Here is a 21,634-nt window from a genome sequence, read left to right on the forward strand (position 1 = left end):
GTGTGTGTGTGTGTGTGTGTGTGTGTGTGTGTGTGTGTGTGTGTGTGTGTGTGAGTGTGAGCTGTGGTGTCTTCTGACAAGCTCATGATGATTTATAGGCTGTGGACAGATTGTGGGTCCCACTGTCTGCCTACCAAGCCATGCAAGAAGCCGCACCCATGAACTCTACATCCTCTGTATCGCAGATTCTTGGGAGAGGCTCTGGGGGGAGTCAGGGAATATTCTAGAGTTTGGTAAAGGTGATAGATCACAAGTATTTGTCCTTGTAGTGAAGCCAGAGGCCAGAGCACCTCTGCAGAGATTTCCTCAAGAGAAGGGACACAGACCATGAGAGGGAGGCTGAGCCAAGGGCCGGGTGGGAAATTTCTAGTGTAGGTGGCAGGCAGGGGGCAGTTAGTTAAGGACTTCATCTCCCTGTGCCCTTTGTGCCTCCACTTGCGCCTGTTTGCTGCAACAGGAAAGACCTGAAGCCATGCCAAGTTGATATAAGCAGCTTTGAGGTAGGATTCCCCTTAGAGTAAAGCCCCATGTCATTAGGCAGTGGAATCCTGGGTAAGCTAGCCCCAGGGCCTGTAGAGAATGATTGTGTGCAATCCATCTCCCTCCTGGGTCAGAGTTTTGTGGGAGCCTGCCTTGGATAGGGCATTATGGTTCAGCTAGTTGCTGTGGCCTGCTTGGGTCTCAGAACTGTTGAGGTCAGGGTCTTGACCCCAGACAGCAGAAAGCTGTGTGATTGGCTGAGCTGGGCTTGGTGGACATGGGAATGTGGATTCAGACCTGGCTTGGCCCCGAGGAGCCGGCCACTGAGGTTGTCCATCCTAGCATCCTGTGAGTACACAAGGGAGGAAGCACTTCTCCTACATCATGGCCGTTGCCAGGCTGAACAGCTGTCGGCTCCGCTGCCAGGATCAGCCCCTGGGACACTGCCAGGATCAGCTCCTGGGACTGAGTTTATAATGTGACCTTGGGACTTCCTAGGAGAGAGAACCAGCCTCACGGGGCCCCCCACCCTCTTGCAGGGAAAGAGCCTCACTTGGCAGTGCTTATTAGGCCAGTGGGCCAGGGCAAGCTCCCTGGCTTGGCCTCTCCTGGCCAAGGGGAGCCTTGGATGGAAGTCTCTTTCTGGTTCCAAGGGCTCTGCCCACCATGTGTGCCCCTGGCTCCCCCTGGCAGTGAGCCTGAGGTCACAGAGGCTCTTCCTAGGTCCCGTCCTAGATCTCTCTGTGGGGACAGAGAAAAGATCCTTATCTGAGGCTGTAGGATCAAGGCGCAAATCAGCACATGGATTGCTCACAGCAAGGGGTGCAGAGCGTAAGGTTACCCCAACCTGGGGCTTTTTGCTCAACCTCATGAGAAAGTTCAACCGAAGTTCATGTTCATGGGAGAAGGAAATTCCTGAAGAGGAGCATCTTAAGGGACTAGAGACCTTATCCCCCGGGACACGTCTGAGGCTGTTTCTCTTCCACACCAGAGGACGGCTGTAGCACAGATGCCCCCCTGCTATGCTGGGCCTTCTTAGAGCACCACATCAACTGGGCTTGGCCATCACTTGCAGCCCATTGATGGGGTCCTTGATGCTTCACTAAAAGGGGCGTCTTTCCCGAGTCAGTGTCATTCCAGAGAAGGCAGGCCCCTGGGGCTCTGTGGGCTTCAAGGGTGGTCCCCAGTTTCAGAAGTGGTGGGGTCACACCTTTGAATAAGGCTTACTTGAGCTTATTGTGTGTAGAGTTGGCACCCCAGTTCTGGGAGGAGAGAGGGGCATGCAGAGAGTCCCACTAGAGGGCTGCCCTGAAGAAGGCTGTGGGTGAAGGTGAGCCAGAGACAGCACTGAGAATGTAGAGGTGGCCTGCCGGACACCATCTCTACATGGTCCAGCTCCTCTTCTCTGGGAACAGCCCAAGCCATCTGGAGGCAGTTACAGAAAGGCCCCACCCCCTCCCGAGGCTTGCTTCTTCCCAGCTTCCTCAGAGTGCCCACAGGGCCTTTGGTGAGTCCCCATGGAGAGAAATATAAACATTTGGAATTGTCAACCTGGAGAATCGCCAGATGTCTTCACAGTCTTAGCCATACATAAACAGATGGAGGCCCTGGGGACTGGTGGTGCATACCCTGCCTTGTGTTGGGGTGGCTGATATCCCATCCCCCACATCTGTCCCACAGAGTAGGTTTACACCAACTGCTGGGTACAGGGTCGGTGCATCCCTGCATCCAGGAGGACCTGGCAGGCCTTTTCCACTGAGGTTCAGCGCCTCTCATTTGTCAGCAAGACACAGGGTTCCTCAAAAGCACAGATCTGGCTTGGCTGAGATGGGGAAGATCCAGCAATGCCTTTGGCGTCAGCCCGCACGGGGGTCAGGGACTTCAAGCCATTCCTGGTTTGTCTTTTTCTGAGACAGTGTTTCGAGTGTCCCAGGCTGGCCTTGCTATGGAGCTGAGGATGATTTTGAACTGCTCCTTTCTTCCTTTTCTGAGTCCTGGGATTGTAGACCAGACCCAGTATCTACAGTGCTGAAGTTCAAACCCGAGGCTTTGGGTATGCTAGGCAATCTCTGCCATGCGCGCCGAGCCCGACTCTGACATTGCTTTTAGTTCTGCTTAGCAGATGAATGGACCACCGTTAAGGATGGGAGCTGCAAATGACAGCACATACCTATGATACCAGGAAGGCTGAGGCAGGAGGATCTGAGCTCTGAGATAGCCTAGGCTACAGAATGAAAAGTAAACAACTCTCTTCAGTTTGGTCAAGCCTGAGGTCTTCTGTTTCTGAGTTTTTGTTTAACCATATGTATTTAAAATAACAAAACGGTTTTTCATTTTAGTGTGTGTGTGTGTGTGTGTGTGTGTGTGTATGTGTGCATGCACACTTTTTGGTATGGGTATGTGCAGTGCATGCCTGTGGATATATGTACATATATGCAGATGCCAGTAGTAAATGCCAGTTGACTTTCTCAATTGCTCTCCACTTTATTTCCTAAAGATTAAAAAGAAGATTAGTATGTCTTAAGTGTCTGCTGTGTGTGTGCAGGTGGCCTCAGCATCCTGAAGAGGGCTCCTCTAGAATTATGATGGATGTGATGAGCTCAGCAGTTGGCTAGACTGCTGGGCCAGTGAGCTCCAGGGCTCCGTCGGTCCCCGGTACAGGTGCACACCACCATGCCTGACTTTTGGATTGTATGTATGTATGTATGTATGTGTATGTGTATATGTGTGTGTGTATGTGTGTATGTATGTATTCTGGATACTAGGGATCTAGACTCATGCTCGCACACTTTATTGACTGAGCCATCTCTGCAGCCCTCAGGCAGGATGCTTTGACATTTCTGAATTACATGCAGTGAAGAGTTGAGCCTGCCATCCAGTGTCACATCCTTTCTTTGTGTGAGCGTGGGCAGCATATGCGTGGCTGTTTGGGGAGTTAGTGAGGTTAGCTGAGCTTACTCCTGACAGGCTACCGGTGAATGCAGCCCTGTAAGCCACAGAGAACATCTCCTGTAGTTCTGAACCCCGTGCATTCCGTGGTAGGTGGGTTGGTGAGGTACAGGGTAGGGAGAGCATGCCTCAGAAGGCCGTGGGACAAGGCTGCTTCCTCTAGCCTTTTTAATCCGACCTGGGTGATCCAGGACTGACCTCCTGTGACATCCAGCAATGCTGCTCCCGCTCTGCAAAACACCAGTATGTGTATCTGGAAAGCCAGCTGCTGTCTCCTGGGCCCTGCAGTGTTCCCCTTAATCTCCCTTCCCCGCCTCTGCCTCTTCCCAGCTGCCCGTCAGAGGAAATGGGAAGTGGGAGATGAGCAGCTTGGATGAGTTCTCTGTGTACATCGCACGCACAAATATTTCTCCTCGGCGCATCTGTGTAAACATGGCGTACAGCTTCCCAGAGAGCAGAGGACCTCATAGGCAGTGTGAAAAAGACTTGTGCGTGTGTGGCACTTTGCAGCCCCTGGTCAGTTGCACCTCACCTCACCCCCCACTCCTTGGCTATGGTTGACCAGCCTGCCAGGGCCTCACACCTACGCTTAAGTAGGTCTTTTTCACTCGTCAAGACTAAGCCCAAGTTTGACAAGAGAGTTGTGGGCTTTCAAAGACATATCTGAGGCATTCTGGCATTCATTATCCCAGGAGAATAGCCATTCCTAGTTTCCTTTGGCTGGGAGACTAGAAAGGGACCTGGCCCGGGGCCAAGGCCTCCAACCACTCACGCATTATTTCTGCAATCTAGAGAGTGAACAGGGACACGCTCTGCTTGTCTTGCACGTGGCTAGCCTGCAAGCATGCAGGGTCCTGCAGCTATCGACCCAAGTCTGCCCAGACTCTTGAGTACAAGCCCCACAGGACTCTTGTGTTGATTTTGCCCCCCCCCCATGCCCCAAGCACAGGTCCTCTCTCCTAAGGTATATGTGGGACTCAGAACATTCAGTGTTCTGTTCCGAGTGGGTGGTGGTAGGGAGACCAAGAGAGATCCTGGAGTACTTTTTGAAAGAGGACATCCAGAAATGCAGATCCCAGAACAGAAAAGCCCTCTTTTCAAGACAGAGCCAATAGACAAGAGGAGGCTTTATCCTCCTTTGGGGGTTGGGTACAGCAAGGGCTAATGGCAGGATGGACCAAGGGCCCAGGAATGATGGGGAGAACTATTGTGGTCAGGTGATGTCAGCAGGGCGCTGGGCAGGAGGAGGGACTGAGAGTTCTGCTGGCTGAGGCAGGAGGCTTGAGAACCTTCAGCCTTCCTAGCTTTTTCCCTAGCCTTCATCAGGCCACCTGGGGTCCTGGGCCCTGGGTCCATTCTGCCCTTCCGGAACTCTTCAGGCAGACAGCAAGGACAGCACAGGAGTTGTGTCTGGGCTCTGTTCTCTCATTCCAGCAAATTGCGGTGTTTTTGTCAAAGTTGTGTTTGAGGGGAGCCCGTGGGACCCTGGTCACTGGCTGGAGTTCTGCAAAGATAGTCGGAGTGCTCTCCCAGCACAGGCTGACTGTTGCCTACCCAGTTTGGAAGCTGGGTTGGGCTCCTGGTCTCAGACGCCCCCTTTCTCTTTCTCTCTGCAGGGGATGCTGATCGAGGGGCCCCCTGGCCCTGAAGGCCCTGCTGTGAGTGCCTGGTTTTATTAGCCTCTGACTCGTGGCAGGCAGGAACTATGGGGGGATCTCCTGGGTAGAGAGTTAGATGCTCCTCACTTTGGCAGATACCCGGTCAAGGACTTCCCTGCCCCTGCTTCTACTCTCACTTAACTAGAGGAGAAGGTCTTTTCCCTGAGGCCAGGTCTGAAACTCTGTCTTGACTTTATTTTCATTCCAGGGTCTTCCAGGACCTCCAGGAACTACAGGTCCTACTGGCCAAATGGGTGACCCTGGAGAAAGGGTAAGAGACCAGTTCAGTGCCAAGACCATAGACTCTCTGGTTGCCTGTGTATTCTTCCTCTTGCCTGTAGGCTGTCTTCCCTCCCCGCTCTGGATCCTGTAGAAATGTAGAAATGTAGAAATGACAGTAAGAACAACCACTCCTTCCTCAAATTGCCCCTCTCCCTAGGGCCATCCCATGTCACCCCCTCAGATCTTTACAGACTTGACTGCGCCTAGCCCTGTGCCAGGAGCCTAAGAACCAACCTAGGTCCAGAGGTAGCCAGCAGTCAGCCCTACACCGTCAGTAGTGGTTCTACATTACATAAGTGGCCTCAAGAGTCATTTTAAGGGACAGCTTGGGTTGGGTGCTTCCTCTGTGCTTTGCAGGAGCAGCTCCTGACCTGGAGCCTGCATTGGTTTTCACTCTAGCCCTTCTTATTAGCAATCAAGCCACTGGCTGAGGAGGTTTGTTCTGGGTGGGATATAAGCCGTGCCATGGGGCCTTGAGTTTCTTCTGATACTTGGTCATGGATTCATGCATTGAAGCCTATGGGTTTCTGAATCCCTCCCTCCCCTTTTTGCTGGCTCATCTAATGAATATCATGATTAAAAATCAGACAGCTGGGCCGGGCAGTGGTGGTGCACGCCTTTAATCCCAGCACTTGGGAGGCAGAAGCAGGTGGATTTCTGGGTTCGAAGCCCAGCCTGGTCTACAGAGTGAGCTCCAGGACAGCCAGGGCTATACAGAAAAATCTTGTCTCAAAAAAAAAAAAAAAAAATCAGACAGCCAAGTTGTAGATGACGACATACATACATGTGGTAAGGACAGGACAGGCATTTGTCCCTGATCCTTGGACCAGCAGGCACAGTTTTCAAGGTATTAAAGCAGGAAGTGAAAAGGTAGATTATGATGTAGTCACATGGTAGGGTATCCTGGAGCATGTTCTGCTGGCTAGAGCCCCTTCTGGCAGCAGCTGGGACAGCATGGTGCTTTGGGCAACGGGTAAAGAGTGTGATGGTTTTCAGGAGGTAAGGGTGACCAGCCCTCGGGCAGCAGGAAGAGCACATGCCTGTGATGCTCAGGGAACGAAGTGCCCTGCTGGGATGTCCCCTCAAAGGCTCTGTAAAACAGCAAAGCAAAATCAATTTTGCTTGGCCACCTCCAAACTTGCCACCATCAATGGAGGTTGTAAGGGTGGGTGTCCCTGCTAGCTGGATTCAGTGTCGGGGTCTGAGTTCACTTTGTAAGGAGGTCTGACTTCTGCCCCTGTAAGCCAGGGCTTGAAAAAATATTCCAGAGCATACTTAAAGTTGCTCATGTTGGCTCTGTGCTCCCATGGGTGGACTTTCCCTCTCTTCTCACCTATCTCTGGGTCTGTCCAGGTGAGTGGGTGCTCTACCCTGTCCTCCAGTCCCAGACCACATGCAGAGCTGAAGACTGGATGAGGGATCAACGCCTTCCTCATTCAGCCAGGAGAGCTTGGGGCTGCAGTTCTCAGTCCTCATTCTGGTGGAGACTGCAGGGGCTACATGGAAAGATACGAGCTAGCCTCTGCCTTTCTCAAGCCTCCAGCCTCTAACTAGACACAATCACCTGCCTCTCCTCTCTGAATTTCTTACATCTAACTCAGCTCCCTCACTCCCCATCCCCATAGTACCCTATCATGTTGCTCCTTTCTAGAGCATTCCAGTGTTTCTAGAACATTCCGTGCTATGGAGTCTCGTGTTGCTCTGTGCTTGCCTAGCCTGCTTTCTGACCTCTCGTCCTCACACTGCTGCTCAGCTATGTCCCTTTGTCTCTCTGACCAGTTTTCTTTCCTCCCTGGCTGCAGGGTCCCCCTGGGCGCCCAGGTCTTCCTGGGGCCGATGGCTTGCCTGGCCCCCCAGGCACCATGCTCATGCTGCCGGTGAGTATCTTTAGCTGGGGTGAGGGCTTGCAGTGGGTGGGTCCTGGAAGGATCTGCGATGTCCCAGGGATGGGGTCTGGGTGGGGTGTTTGCAGCTGCTCTAGGTCCATGTATTCCAGTCTGTCATTGGTACCAGGAGGAGAAGGAAAATCCCACTCTCTTGGTGAGGCTCCTGGGGAAACCTACTTCAAGGCACTTTGTGACAATGACTAGACTCCTGTCTCCCTAAAGAATTGACCAGTGATTGTGGGTGAGAGGGAAATAGGGACTTCACTGGAAGCTATCTGTGTGGTCAGATATCATCTAGAACCTTCTAGATGCTGCTTTCCACTGAAGTTAATCCTAAGTAGTAAGAATGAAGCCCAGGATCACATTCTCTGTGTCTGTGACAAGAGGAGAATGGTCCCTCCAGCTAGTCATTCAGAGATGAAGGACTTGGAACTCAGTGCTGAAGGCTAGCCAGGCTCCAGGATTCCAAACCCAGAAGTTTCTTAGACATCTATGTCCTGGTAGCCAGCATCCAGCCACTGCTGCTGGCACTGGGGTCTCTGAGGTTACAGAAAACCATGAAGGGAGGGTATATGCCCTGGGCTCCTGTTTATCCTCTGGAGAGCAACTGGGGCCCTTGCAGAGGTGCCTTTAGGATGGAGGGTTTTAGGTAGGTCATGCCTAACAAACAAAATTTGGGTAAGTGAATGAGTTAGAGCCAGACAGAGCTCTCAGCACTGTGACCTAGCACTGTGCCCCCAGCACTATGCCCTCAGCACTGTGCCCCCAGAACTGTGTCCTAGCACTGTGCCCTCAGCACCGTGCTCCCAGCACTATGTCCTCAGCACCGTGTCCTTAGCACTGTGTCTCCAGTACTGTGCCCCAGCACTGTGTTCTAGCACTGTGCCCTCATCACTGTGTCCTCAGGACTGTGCCCTGGCACTGTGCCCTCTGGACTGTGCCTTCAGCACTGTGTCCCCAGGACTGTGTTATCAGCACTATTCTTTCAGTACAGTGATCCTGGGACGACTGGTCTGAAGGAGGATGGGAAGTTGGCAGGTTCCCCTCTCCAAGGGCAGATGCTAAAGAATGTCACACTTGGAACTCATGTCCTCTTCCTAAGGTCTCAGAACAAGAGTACCAACTTCACTTTACCCCCAAGATGCCTGTTGCACTAAGGGAGACCTAACATGGAACCAGGGTGTCCCCTGCAGGTCCCTTCAACCTAGCCCAGTTTGGTTGCCCTTTGGCTACTCTTTACAGTCTTCAGGATCTGTGGTTCATCAGCGTGCAAAGCAATGGAGGTTCAAAGTCCTTTGTGGGCACAGAGCAGGTTTCAGGTGTCCAAGGCGAAGGCTGACAGGAGGGGCTGTGGCATGTCGGCTAGGGTCGTGTGCACTCGGGTTCTGGGATTTGGAGTCTCTGCTTTACTTAAGGCCCGTGAGACCCACCTTGCCCTGGGGTCAGAGTGGGTGCCCTGTACCACCTCTGGTAACTTTGCACCTTGCTCTTGCAGTTCCGGTTTGGAGGTGGTGGCGATGCCGGTTCTAAGGGCCCCATGGTCTCTGCCCAGGAGTCCCAGGCCCAGGCTATCCTCCAGCAAGCCAGGGTAAGTAATGCGGACCCCTAGGGACCCATGTGGCAGAGCTTGGCCCTGGTGGCTTCACAGAGTGAATGATTGTCCTACAGTTTGCCTGGTCAGGAATGTAGGGAAGGTTGGGTCCTCCATGTGCGCTGGAGAATGTGGGGGAACTTACAGAGAGCTTTCAGGGGTATCCTTTCCACAGTTAGGGGTAAGAGGTCTCTGGGCCTCTGCAGCTTGTCTGGCCCAGCGAACCCCTCTTCTGCCTTGTGCAGCACTCACCTCTGTGCCAGACCTACACTTGGGGGGCCAGCCATGGGGAAAGGAACTGCTCAGGGATCCAGGGGGCGGGACAGGTGGTTGACTCAGGCTCTTAGGGCTGGGGTTGGGATTGAGTGCAAGGCCACATCCTAGGAGAGAGCTAACAGATCCCCAGGGTCCCTCACTCTGGGCCCAGAATCTTTCACGGACCCCCCCCCCAGGATCTCTCAGACTGAGCCCAGGGTCACTTGGTTTGAGTTAAGGGTTCCCTGCTTCCCCAGTGAGCATATCTGCAGATGGCATTATTAGAGAACGTGCCTCTAGATTGCTGGTTGCCTGTGACTGGCCTGATGCTGCCGCTTCCTATGGGGTGGGCAGGAAGTGTGGAGAAAGCCAACGTAGAATCCTTGTTTGGGAAATGTTGATACTACTCTGCACGGCTCAGAGGAGACATTAATGGCCAGAGTCTGCTAGGGTAATTGAAGGACAGTTTCAGTGCAGAGTGGATGCCATGGAACGGGCTTGCCAGTGATAAACCCAGAGTCAGACGAGGCTGTGTGTGTGACTAGCTTTGCCAGCCTGTGCCTGCCCAGCCAGCCTCTTAATCAGTGTGCATTTTAATAGAAGACAAATGACAGAAAGGCTTTCTGGTTTGTCTGGGTTTTTTAAGATGTATTTTTTTTTTTCCTGTGAGTAAGTTTTTTGCCTGCACGTGTGTGCCTAGTGCCCACAGACGCCAGGAGAGGGCACCAGATTGCGATGGTTGTGAGCCAGCATGTGGGTCTTCTAGAAGATGTGCTCTTAACCCCTGAGTCATCTCTCCAGTCCTGATTTTTTTTTTATTTTTATTTGTTGGAATATTTTAAATTTTGTATATTTTTATTTATAAGTTCAAAAAGTATGTTTTTATTATTGTGTGTTGGTATGTTTACACATGTGTGTGCCTGTGTGGGGAGACCTGAGGTGAATGTTGGATATTTTCCTTTATCAGTCTCTAGCTTTATTTTGAGACAGCGTCTCTCACTGATTCGGCTGGGTTGGCCGGCTGGGGAACTTCAGGAATCCCTCTGTTTTTGTCTTTCCAGTTCTGGGTATGAGACAGATGCTGGAACATCTGGCCTTTTACGTGTGCAGTGGGGATCCTAACTCAGATCCTCACGTTTGCATGGCAGTTTACCAGCTGAGCCTTCTCTAGAACCCCCAGATCATTTTAAATGCAAAATGATCTTCCAAAATTAACACGGCACTGTGGTGGTGGTGGTGGGGGTAACCCCGCAACAGAGCAGCTCTTTGGGAAGACAAGTTGAGCCTGCGTGATGGCTGGCAGGAGCCACACCAAGGGGGACGGTCAGTGCATGACTGAGAGCCCAGGGCCCACAGGCTCCTCTGTGTACCGTACACACCTCTCTTGCTATTGGAGAGTACTTTGTGCCTCTTCCAGAAAAAGTCTAAAATCCACAAGGAAAATATAGGCCTCAGCCTGACCCAGGAAGGGAGACTATATTTCAGATTTGGTACAGGATGGTCCACCTCTCCAACAGGGCTAAAAAAAAAAAGAGGAAGGCTTTGGGGACCCTGCCCACAGTGGGGCAGCAGGTAGCACTGACTTCTACCTCTGTGCCCTACTTCCCTGTGGAGATGCTGAGAGCCCAGAATTGGGTCAGCGAGACCTTCTCTGTGAATGTCTAGTCTTTTCTGTCCTATGCTCCTTTTCCTCGTGACCACGTGCTATAGAACAGGAGCCAGAAAACCAGGACAAGACCAACCATAGTGTTTTTCTGATCTCCTCCTCTTTCCTTTACAGTTGGCACTGAGGGGACCAGCTGGCCCAATGGGTCTCACCGGGAGACCTGGCCCCATGGTGAGTGATTGGCAGGGCTGATGCCAGCTGGTGGAGCCCACTGGATAGATAGCCCAGAACCTTTGTTTCCAGCTGGGAACCAGCTCAGACAGGTGGCCTCTCGGGGCTGTTCTTCCCCTTTGTGGGAGCACGCGTCAGAGGGAATGGCTATGTTCAAGGTCACCTGAAGCTTTGGGGGGGGGGATTCCTGGGAAGTAGCCCTCAGCTTAAGTATGATGGGGAGATGGGGGTGCTCCCTTCCCACTTGTGCATTCCAGCTCCAAACTCTCCCCGTGAAGGACAGGCTCTAGACTCCTCCCACTTTTCTCTATCCCAGGGAACACAGCAGGTAAGGGGACTGCTCTACTACAGGCCTGGAGATGTCCCCAGAAATAGCCCTAAGACCTATGCTGAATGTGCTCTCAGCCCATGAGGGGTCAGCCTCTGTCCTTTTGGGGGTCTTCTTCCTTATAGTTCTGTCCCAGTGTCCAAGGTAACCCCAGGGCTGGGGAAAGTACCGGGTTTCCTATCAGGCTTAGGTGCCCCAGCTCAGCTCTCCTCTGGGGCCTCACAGCAAAGCAGGGATGCTATGGATTCAGGGACCCCCGGCTGTCATCCATGTGTCAAATACATGTTGTGGGCACTGGGAGTAGGATCCTCCAAGGACACAGCCACCTCCTGGCCTTTCAGAGCTGAGGACTGAACCCAGAGCCTTGAGCTTGCTAGGCAAATGCTCTATCACTGAGCTAAATCCACAACCCTAAGGACACATGATTCCTATACCATTGAGCCCCTGGCTGACTTTGACACAGGCTACCTCCCACCCCCAGGTCTGACCTTGGTACCCTGTACCCAGGAGGTGAGACCAGTCTTAACTTGAACTGGTCCATAGGCTATGCACTGTGTTCCAAGCTAGGGGCTGTCACAAATCACGAGCCAGCTTGTCCTGGGGAGAGAAACCTCTTAAGCCTTGATGGCCTCCATGAGCCCTAGCCCCTGGAATCCTACTAAACACCAGGAGGAGGTCTTGGTGGCCATAGGTCTCTGCCTCCTAGAGCTCACGTTCTTACCTTTGTCACAGTAGGCAGGCCAGCCTTGTGATGCGGGCTCCCTGCCTGCTCCACACACAGCATTCTCATGTCACTTGTTGGTGTACGCACTGATTTGATACTGTCTCCCTAGGGTCCTCCTGGGAGTGGAGGTTTGAAGGGTGAGCCAGGCGACATGGGACCTCAGGTATGTGTGAACCTACCTCTGCTTTGCTCTCAGGAAGGTGACTCCTGGTTGTTGCTGGTGGCCCAGTTTTTGATACTTCTTCAACAGAAGCAGGAAGAATTGTTACTTGATATCATAGAACAAGCTCTTTGTGTTGTCTGTTGCTAGCCCTCACTAAGGGATTACCCCCAGGATACCCACATGTGAACAACTCGAAAAGCAAGCCTTAGGCTAGGCTGACATGCATGGGATGAATTTTCCTCCTTAGAAGAGGGACATGTCCTGATGTTTTGTCCTCTGGTTTCTGGCAGGGTCCTCGAGGTGTGCAAGGCCCACCCGGCCCAACAGGGAAGCCTGGAAGACGGGTAAGTGCTTGGTGCTGAGACCATGTGGTATGGGACGGTATGGGACAGAATCCATGCCCAGATCTGAGATAGACTGTCCCCTTTAGGACCCATGGTCCCATGTCCATCTCCAAAGCTGTGTCTGAGCCACTGCTTAGGAATAAATGCTGTGTGTCCAGGGCTGAGACGGTTCACCTGTCCCTAAAGCCATGTCCCAGACAGGTCACAGCAGGAGCTGGATCCACATTGTTGATTGTTGATAGTGGGCCTTATCTTTGGGGACACCTTGTGCCTCCTCTCCAGAAATGGCTATGTCGGCTCTGCACAGGTCTTTCTTCAGCTCACTAGCCTCTTTAGATTTCCTGTTGAGAATGCTGTTCTCCTGTATGGATCCAGCCGGCTTCCTCAGGCACACAGCTGATATAAGATACCATCCTCTTAAAAAATGATGACCACACACCAGGAAGGCTAGAAAAGTCTTAATTAACCTGACCTGTTCCTACAAACAGACCTTCGTATGCATTGCATGTGGAGACCAAAGCTGCCACTGTCCACACGGCCTGTGTGCCTGACCGTGAGCCCATGAGCAACAAACCCCGACCCCTGATCAGGCATCTACAGGAGACAGAAAAGAAGAGGCTGGTGGGCCTCACTAGTGAGCAGGGGTTTGGCAGGGAGTTCCTCTCCCTCTAGTGACTGTAGCAGACTCTGAAGGTCCAGGGGTGGGACCTTCAGTCTCAGGGCAACCCACTGGGTACCCTGGGTCACCTCTCTCTGCTGTTCCAGGGCCGTGCTGGGAGTGATGGAGCCAGAGGCATGCCTGGACAAACAGGCCCCAAGGTAGGCCGTCACCCACACCCATACAGTCACCATCATCCCTGACGTCATGTTGACGACATAACCATCAGGTTTGAGGAGTGTGCCTGCAGGAAGCGCTTACTCACTTTGATGACCCCCCTGTAGTGTGAGTTAGGATGACAGATTGACAGGTGACTTGCTTAGGTCAGGTGCCCTGTTAATGTGGCCAGTGAGTGTGGTGGGGTGGATCAGGGGGAACCCCTTGGGAGTGTGCAGGTAAACAGACCACACCGTTAGTGCTTGGATGGCTCGGCCATCTCGAGTCTATGGGACATGAGTTTTCCTACCCTGCCTTGGAAAGTCAGGACTCGGCCTTGTGGGGGTGAGTAGACACAATCTGTGCTTGAGCAGAGGGCACGGGACTCATATAGACATGTGACAGCTGGTTTTTCCCCTGATACTGTGGATCCTGGGTTCATCCCTCTTCCTGTGACCCTGTGTAGACTCTCTCTCATGTGCCTGAGTCACCAGGAGCTGTCACTGTTCAGTACATCTGTTCTTGGTCCCCTGGTTCCATAGTCTCACTTCCGGTGACCTCCAAGTTAATGAACACGGAAGGCCATGGATGGTAGAAGGATTCCCACTGTTCTGTCGAGTAGTTTACAATCTCTTAACTGCAAAGTCATAAAAATCCCCCAGTACCCTACTCTGATTTCATCCTACCTGGTTTGAATACCTGCATGATGGGCTGCTGGTACTGGGCTCTATGCTGGGGTGCAGGAGCCAGGGGTCCCTGCAGGTAAAGATCCAGGGGTCTCCACCAGAGTGAGTGTGAGCACTGGCGTGTGTCAGCCCTCAGGACCATGGGGATATTCCTGCAGGGAGAGACTCATAGCAAATGAACCCATGCTGACTTTGCAGTAGTTACTGATTAACTGCATGACTACATTCCCAAGGATGCCCTGGCCTTTGGCTTGGGGACAACAGTGTCCCTCCCTTTCCAGCCTCTGCTTTGCTTGGGGAGAGGAGGTGGCATATACAGACTCCACAGTGTCCTGAGGCAGGAGGGCTGTGCGGGGCCATAGTCCAGGGTGTTGAATTAAGGATGCCACTAGTTCCTGCTGTGTGGGCTGTTTGATTCAGCTCTCTTGTTCTTGCAGGGTGACCGTGGCTTTGATGGTCTGGCTGGGTTGCCGGGAGAGAAAGGCCATAGAGTGAGTATTTGCTGTGGGATTTGCGGAGGGTCTTTTCTTTCCAACAGCCTCAGGTTCCTTAAATGGGGCCAGGTTCCTCCACTTCACAGTGTCTCTGGATGAACTGTGGAGTCCCTGTTAATGGAGATCTAGCCAAGAGAAGTTGGATTTCCCTCGTGAGGCTTACGAGCATGTCTGGCAAGCACCTGACCCCAGGGTGTCACAGGGGACAGAGAAGTGAGGGAAAATATGTGCTAGAACTAGTTTTAGAATCTTCTAGAAGCCACTTTTTACCTAAGGGAGGCTTCACATGCACGGGAAATCTGAACAGCTATCACATGCAAGCTCAGAGTCAGGGCTCTAAGGCTGTGGCCCCAGGAAGGCGGGCAGTCTCAAGAGCCTGCTGTGAAGGGTGGCTGCGGTTGGTGCCAAGGCACTACGGTGCTTGCCTGCCTTTCTCACCGCTAGCTGGGAGTGGTTCTTCTCTTACTTGCTTTACCTTAAAGTGGATTTATATGTCAAATTTCTCATTTCGGGAACATCCAGGCACACATGTATGTGTATATACATGTTTGTACAGGCATACACACAAAAGCACAAGAGCACATATTCATCCATACACATATGCATATATACATGTATATATACATATATATATACACATGCATTCATAGCCACACACATGCATACACACATATACATATTCACAGGCATACACATGTATACAAACATGTTGACAAACATGATGACATGTATGCATACACGCATAATCACTTAGGACTCAAATACATATGCACACATTCACAAGCACATATACATACAGTTACACACAGACATAGGCATATAGACACCCATGTACATATACATGTATATAAGCACACATGTATGCAAATACATACACGTGGGCACAGACATTCATACTTACCTAGTCACACACATACATACAGGGCATACATGCATACATATATAATACTTGTACAAAATACACACACAGAGGGATGCAACAATACAGTCATGCATACACATGGACAAAAACATGCACATATAGGAACATGGGTGTAAAGCATGCAGATATGGGTCTTACAGTGAAAAATGTCTGTGCTCTGTATACTCTGAATAGTGTCTCACCCACAGCTGCTACTTCTTTGCTCTTTTGTAATTACATGAAAACAAGCTCACAGTCACCAGTGGTGGGGAGTTGGGAGAGGTGCGGAGTCCTTTGACCAACTGATGAAAGTATACATTGAGCGCCAGCTACAGGCGACACTGGGAATTGCAGGTTTGCCTGAGTGAAATCAGCCTTGACCCTTAGGGATTTTTGGTCCAGCGTGGTCCTTTTTGTGCTGCCCTCCCTCACACTGAATGCACAGTGTGCCTGCCTATCTGTGGCTCCTGCTAGCCCTGCTAGGTGCTCAGGCTGGTGATTCTGCCACCGGCAAGGTATCCAGATGGGGCTCGAGTGCAAGGCTCTTGTGCAGCCACTAGACGAGCGCTCAGCATATGCCCTCCGCCCAGAGGAACTAGGCTGCAAGACTGAGGGTTAGAATTAAGAGGACAGAAAAAAAGGGGTTGGGACAGTAGTGAAGAACCTGCTCTGCGGTGGTTAACATTGACCCTGGTTGGTTTGCTAGGGCGACCCTGGTCCTTCTGGCCCGCCGGGAATCCCAGGAGACGATGGAGAAAGGGTGCGTATATCTCAGCATCTTTTTACACTGGGAAACTCTGAGTGCAGGCCAGTCAGGGTTGGTGGGGGGTTGGGAAAAGGAAGCATGCATGTTGGCCCAGGCAGGTGGCTGTGTGCTTCTAAGACTGAAGCAAGGCACAAGCATTCATTTTACTTTATCCTTCTTGCCGATGAGGGTCAAACTGTCATGGGTCTCAGAAAGGAAACCTCTAACTACAGGAGGCAGGTGCCCCAGATCGTGTGGAGGGGAGATGCCAGGGACTTAATGAGCTCAGTGGCTCTGCTGATCTCATCTAAATGAGGTGTCAGATGGAGAAGCAAGGGCGGTGGAGGGATGGGGGAAGTCATTGGTGAAGTAACTGAATATAGGAACAGTGGGGAGGGAAGGGCTGCAGTCGGGCTTCTCAGCCTGGGCTTCTGTGCCCTGAGGACTCCTCAGTGTCCACTCCCAGTATCCTCAGTGGCTGGAGGCTGAGCTCATAGGCCACAGCACAGATGTGCACGGCAGAGAATGCATGACAGGATTTATGGGCTTCTTGAACTATATTGTTGGGAGCTCACAAACCTAGGAAAGTGGGAGAGAGGTACCATCCTCTCTAGATTTTGAACTTTGTCCAGGAAGTTACCCTCGCTGGACCTTGGCCTAAACGGCTGCAAGCTGAGGAAGGAAAAGGGTACCTTTGGATGTCCCACCCTCTTGGTTCATGGTGGGTTTCATATTCGTGCATGTGTGTGCACATATGCCTTTGTTTACATATGTGCACTCACAGCATATGCATACATGTACACTACTATATATGCATAAGTGTACTCACTCCTAGGTGTGTGCATATATATACACGTGTGTGTGCATATATGCATGCGTATGCAAGTTATATGTGTGGCTGCACAGTTATTGAACATAGGCTCACATGAGCATATATGCTGGCAGGTGCTATGTGAGCATGCATGTCTTTGTGTTTGAGGAAGGCAGGAGAACTGGGTTCTGTGGTAGGAAGCAGCGTCTGCTAGCAGCTCCGGATGTGGCCTGGTGAACCAGAGCAGGCATCCCATCTGGAGTCAGGAAGGAAAGCTTGCCACTGGATGGTTTGGATCCCAGTAGACCCTGAGCTCACCGAAGTCTGTCTGGGGCTCCTCTGTCCCTCCGTTTCTGTTACTCACGAGGGTGGCCGAGGCCTTGAACTCAGTGTCTGCCTAACTGCCCTTGCTGCAGTTTTGAGTGTAGCTGGGAAGCAGGACCTGCTTCAGGACCTGCCTCACGGTTCCCTGCAGCAGCTGCACCCTTGCAGCTCCAGAATGAGGACAGGGCCCTCTCCAGTGGAGCCATCATTAACATATTAGTGTATGCCTGAGGAGCAGGCAGAGTCCTGCTGTGTGGTGTGTGTGTGTGTGTGTGTGTGTGTGTGTGTGTGTGTGTGTGTGTGAGAGAGAGAGAGAGAGAGAGAGAGACAGAGAGACAGAGACAGAGACAGAGACAAAGAGAGACAAAGAGAGAGATATTGTGTGTGTGTGTGTACCCAGGCCTCAATGCTTGTCATTAAACATTTTTTTTCTTTCTCCAAAGGGTGACGATGGAGAAGTTGGGCCCAGGGGGCTGCCCGGGGAGCCTGTAAGTTGCTGATGGGGGGGACTCTGGGCCTCAACTCCACAGTCATGAGCTGATGGGTGTGGAGTAGGTTAGAGAGCTTGGTCTAGGGAAAGGGGCACATGACATTTGCCCAGGAAAGAAAAGAGGGAGGACACTAGGGGCAGGGCACCTCTAGGGAGTGTATACTGACCCTTTCTCCAGGAGGAAGATGGGCCTCGGAGAGCTGTAGCAAATGCCCAGGGGTACCGCAACTCCAGTGGAATTATGCTGGGTGCCCACGTGCAGCATGGAGGACATTCAGAGGGCCCATGGTGGATACCCAAGTGTGTCAGAGTAGACAGGGAGACACAGTATAGTGGGTGTTCTGCAGGAATCATAGCAGTAACAAGGTGGGCATTGAGGGCGTGGTGGTAGGTGTCTAAGGTGCGGTAGCAGACACCCAATCAGCAGTCATAGTGGGTGCCGGGCAACCGAGGGGACTGAATGGGCCCAAGCTTGTTCGCAGGCCTGGCAAGTGCACCCTACAGGGTGGTGCCCGGCCCGCTGCAGGAAAAGCTGCCTTTTGCCAGCCACCTCGTATTTAGGCTTAAAGCAGATTTCCACAAGGGCAAAAGGACATTAATTACCCTGCATTTACTGATGTTCAGAAACGTACCTTCATTATCCAAGTCAGGCAGCTGCTTGTATCTGGTGAAGCTAATCGATGAGCTACGCCTTAAACGCCATGCAGGGCAGAGCTCGGGTCGGCATGCTCGGGTTCATTTGGGATGAAATTATACCCTGGACGTCTGATTAGTCACCGAGGAGGATCTGCCAGCCTTGTTCTCCTTAACACACATCTAAGTGGTGCCTCCTGCATTAGCAGTGTCTCAAACACATGTGTAAGACTACTATTAAAATAATGAAGGGAGCGTTTAAGACGCAGAGAATGTGAAGAAAGGTGGGGCTTTGGGGGGTTTGGTTTTGTTTGTTTATGTCCTCCCCACCCCCATCTAAAAGGTTCTGGCAAAATAAGGGCAATTGAGATCCAAGTGTCTTGAGTGAAACCTATGATTTCCTAGGTGGACCATTCCCTAGACTTCAGTTGCTCCTCAGGCCAGATCTTCAGTGTAGGATGCAGGCACTGGGCACTGCCCTTCAGTGTCCAGAGGAGGGGAGATAGATTGTGGCTCTCCCAAGTAGCTGTCCCCTACAAGGCCCTAAAGTTCTTTGCAAGCCTGCTGTCTTCTGAACCTGTTCCCTGCTCCCTTGAACTCTGTCATCCCAGAAATGACAGCATTGCATGTCACTGGGGAGAGAGATTGAAGAAAGATTCGGTGATAAACACGGGACCCAGCAGTACAATGTAACTTCACGAGTTTTCAATAGAGAGATTTTGTGCTCACTTTCCTGAGTATCAGAGGTAGGCAGAGAGGACCCCCTCCCTTAGGACACCCCTGACACCTAGCCGGGTCCCTCCATACCAGGAGCGTCCTGCTTCAGATCCCCAGTGTCCAGGTGGAGAGGAAGATGGAGTGAGTGAAAGTGAGGGGCATCATGGCATCTCTCTCAGGATTCTGGAGTCACCAGCTGCGCTCTAGTCGGGCACAGGGTACTGGGCGTGGGCTGCACAGGGCAGACAAGCAGGCCACGCCTCCAGCCAGTTCCATCCTTCCTCATCTTTTCTTTTTTGCAGGGACCACGTGGTCTGCTTGGGCCAAAAGGCCCCCCAGGGCCTCCTGGACCTCCTGTAAGTTCTATCATCTCTTGGCGTATGTGTACACAGTATAGCACCAGAAACCCTCTGACCCAGTTAGCAACCCCGGGGCCATGGGGCCATGGGGCCATGGGGCCAGGCCGACCTTAGTGTATGCCAGCTGTAGGTGTGAGGGGCTGTCATCCATGAGGCAGCTGGCCTTGCTGCTCCTATAGACTTTTTTACCCCGCCCTGGCACACGGCACCTGCTGAGCTGTTGTTGCTATTGCTGTTGTTTTCCGTCATAAGCAGTGAATACCTCAGGATGCCACTGTCTCTCTGCTTAAGAGCCTTCCAGCATTTTTGGGGGGGGTGGTTTTGGGAAGGAGGGAGAGGCTCATGGTATTGGTTGGGGCTCTCTGGTTTTGGTTGGTGGGTGAAATTAGCTTTGCCCTCTTCGACCTCTCTGGAGGATTTTTCTAGAATGCAGGGTCTGCTCATATGAGGGTGCTGGGGCCGACGGCTCAGCTACCTTATTGTGAGGGGTAGTAGCCCCGGCTGTGAGGGGTGGACAGTCGAGTCTGTCCTTTCCCCAGAGACTACCCACGTCCAAGCATGCAGAGTGGAGTTGGTCATTCTGTGTTGAAAACACCCCACCCCCGTTTTTATAACTCTCCTGCAGGGTGTAACGGGCATGGATGGCCAGCCTGGACCAAAAGGAAATGTGGTGAGTCCCAGGGGTCACATGACCTGGCTTTTGGTGATGGTCTGTGGGCACAGTCCACGCCTGGCTGTGGAGGTCTGCATCAGCTGGAAATTGGGGTAGGAGAGTGGACACCTTAGCCTCTGGTCCATGGCTTAGTGCTGCCCTCTGGTGGCAAAGCCAGAACCCCAAGTTGATAATTTGTTATCCAAAGTTGGAAGTCAGTTCCATCAGATGAGTCTGTTAGCTCTATATCTAAGTCAAGGGCACACATTTCTACCAATAGATTATTGCCTGGTCAGCTCCTGTCACACTTTTGCCTTGATGGACACCGGGGTGCTGGGTGTAAGTCCACATGCCCTTTGGGTGTAAGGATCTGACACCGAAAACAGGGAGATCCCCTTTTCCAGAAAGCTGCTCCCACACATAGACTCCTGGGGTTACTGGTGGAAAAGATGAGGTGTGGAAATGAGATTTCCCCAAAATGGAGTGTGGTTCCTAGATCTCTTCTCAGGGTCTTTGCCTCTGTTTTTATAGGGTCCCCAGGGAGAGCCTGGGCCCCCGGGACAGCAGGGTAATCCTGGTGCCCAGGTAAGTGTCTCAGGAAAGGTGACTTGGGGGCATCAGGGGTGGGACACAGGTTCTGGCCAAGTGTCTGGGAAGTGCAGACTTAGCTCTGCCACCAACATGCTTGGTACCTGGATGGGGGGTGGTCACTGGGAAGATGGTGGAGGGTGAGGCAGGGCCCCTGGTGAGTCCTTTCACTCCTCTGCTGGCTTTCCCTCTTAGGGTCTTCCAGGTCCCCAGGGTGCCATTGGTCCTCCAGGAGAAAAGGTAGGTGGGACGGATGGATGTATGACGAGGGGCTGCCTTCTTCATGGGCCATGCGTCTGTGCAAGCCTGGGAGACCTGCAGTCCTTCCATGGCAGGCATGCGCGCCTTGCTCTCCTGAAGTTTAGCCCTCTGGGAATGAAGTCTATCAGTCTCGGGCAGATGCTGAATCTTCCTCACTAACTGACCAACAGATTCATACATCCATTTGCCCGCCATCTACGTATAGAGGTGGCAGCTTTAGGAATCTTCATACCAGCACACACTGTTGAGTATGAAATATGTGCCATTTATCAGAAGGTTAAATTGGGCGTCTCATTTAGTTGTGTTTTGGTGAATTTGGCACATAGACGTATAGTACTTACCATGTCCTGGGACTCACACCCTTCGGACAGCATCACAGAGCCCAGGCATGGGCTGATTCAGGAAGTGCAAACTGTTTAGGTTTCGACCAGCAAGAGGTGGTTCTGAGGGAGTCTCCCAGATCCATTGAAATACAGTCAGCCAGGCTGTAGTAGACAGGGACCTTGTTAAGAATGTGACGGGACAGTAGCCTGGTGGCCCTGTGGCTGCCCTGCCCTGCCATGGGAGGGATTGCATAGGTGCTAGTGGGGAATGTGAGGAAGGCACTGACTGTGCCCAGGAGCAGCCTCAGAAGGTTCCTAGTACAGCAGCATCTCAGGGGA

At 52.2% G+C, this 21,634-nt stretch overlaps 1 protein-coding gene across 2 annotated transcripts in view; it reads left to right on the plus strand.

The window, feature by feature from the left end:
* Positions 1-21,634, plus strand: part of Col5a1 (collagen type V alpha 1 chain) — a 155,345-nt gene that overhangs the window by 69,736 nt on the left and 63,975 nt on the right. For both annotated transcript variants that reach the window (XM_021193880.2, XM_021193881.2), the window contains exons 10-24: positions 5,046-5,087; positions 5,296-5,358; positions 7,172-7,246; positions 8,751-8,843; positions 10,882-10,938; positions 12,100-12,153; positions 12,444-12,497; positions 13,263-13,316; positions 14,435-14,488; positions 16,099-16,152; positions 17,716-17,760; positions 19,415-19,468; positions 20,097-20,141; positions 20,655-20,708; positions 20,907-20,951. In XM_021193880.2, the coding sequence (XP_021049539.1) occupies positions 5,046-5,087; positions 5,296-5,358; positions 7,172-7,246; positions 8,751-8,843; positions 10,882-10,938; positions 12,100-12,153; positions 12,444-12,497; positions 13,263-13,316; positions 14,435-14,488; positions 16,099-16,152; positions 17,716-17,760; positions 19,415-19,468; positions 20,097-20,141; positions 20,655-20,708; positions 20,907-20,951 (843 nt within the window). The remainder of the gene's footprint in view (positions 1-5,045; positions 5,088-5,295; positions 5,359-7,171; positions 7,247-8,750; positions 8,844-10,881; positions 10,939-12,099; positions 12,154-12,443; positions 12,498-13,262; positions 13,317-14,434; positions 14,489-16,098; positions 16,153-17,715; positions 17,761-19,414; positions 19,469-20,096; positions 20,142-20,654; positions 20,709-20,906; positions 20,952-21,634) is intronic.

Source organism: Mus pahari, chromosome 3 (assembly GCF_900095145.1).
Source record: "Mus pahari chromosome 3, PAHARI_EIJ_v1.1, whole genome shotgun sequence".
In the NCBI taxonomy this organism is placed as follows: domain Eukaryota; kingdom Metazoa; phylum Chordata; class Mammalia; order Rodentia; family Muridae; genus Mus; species Mus pahari.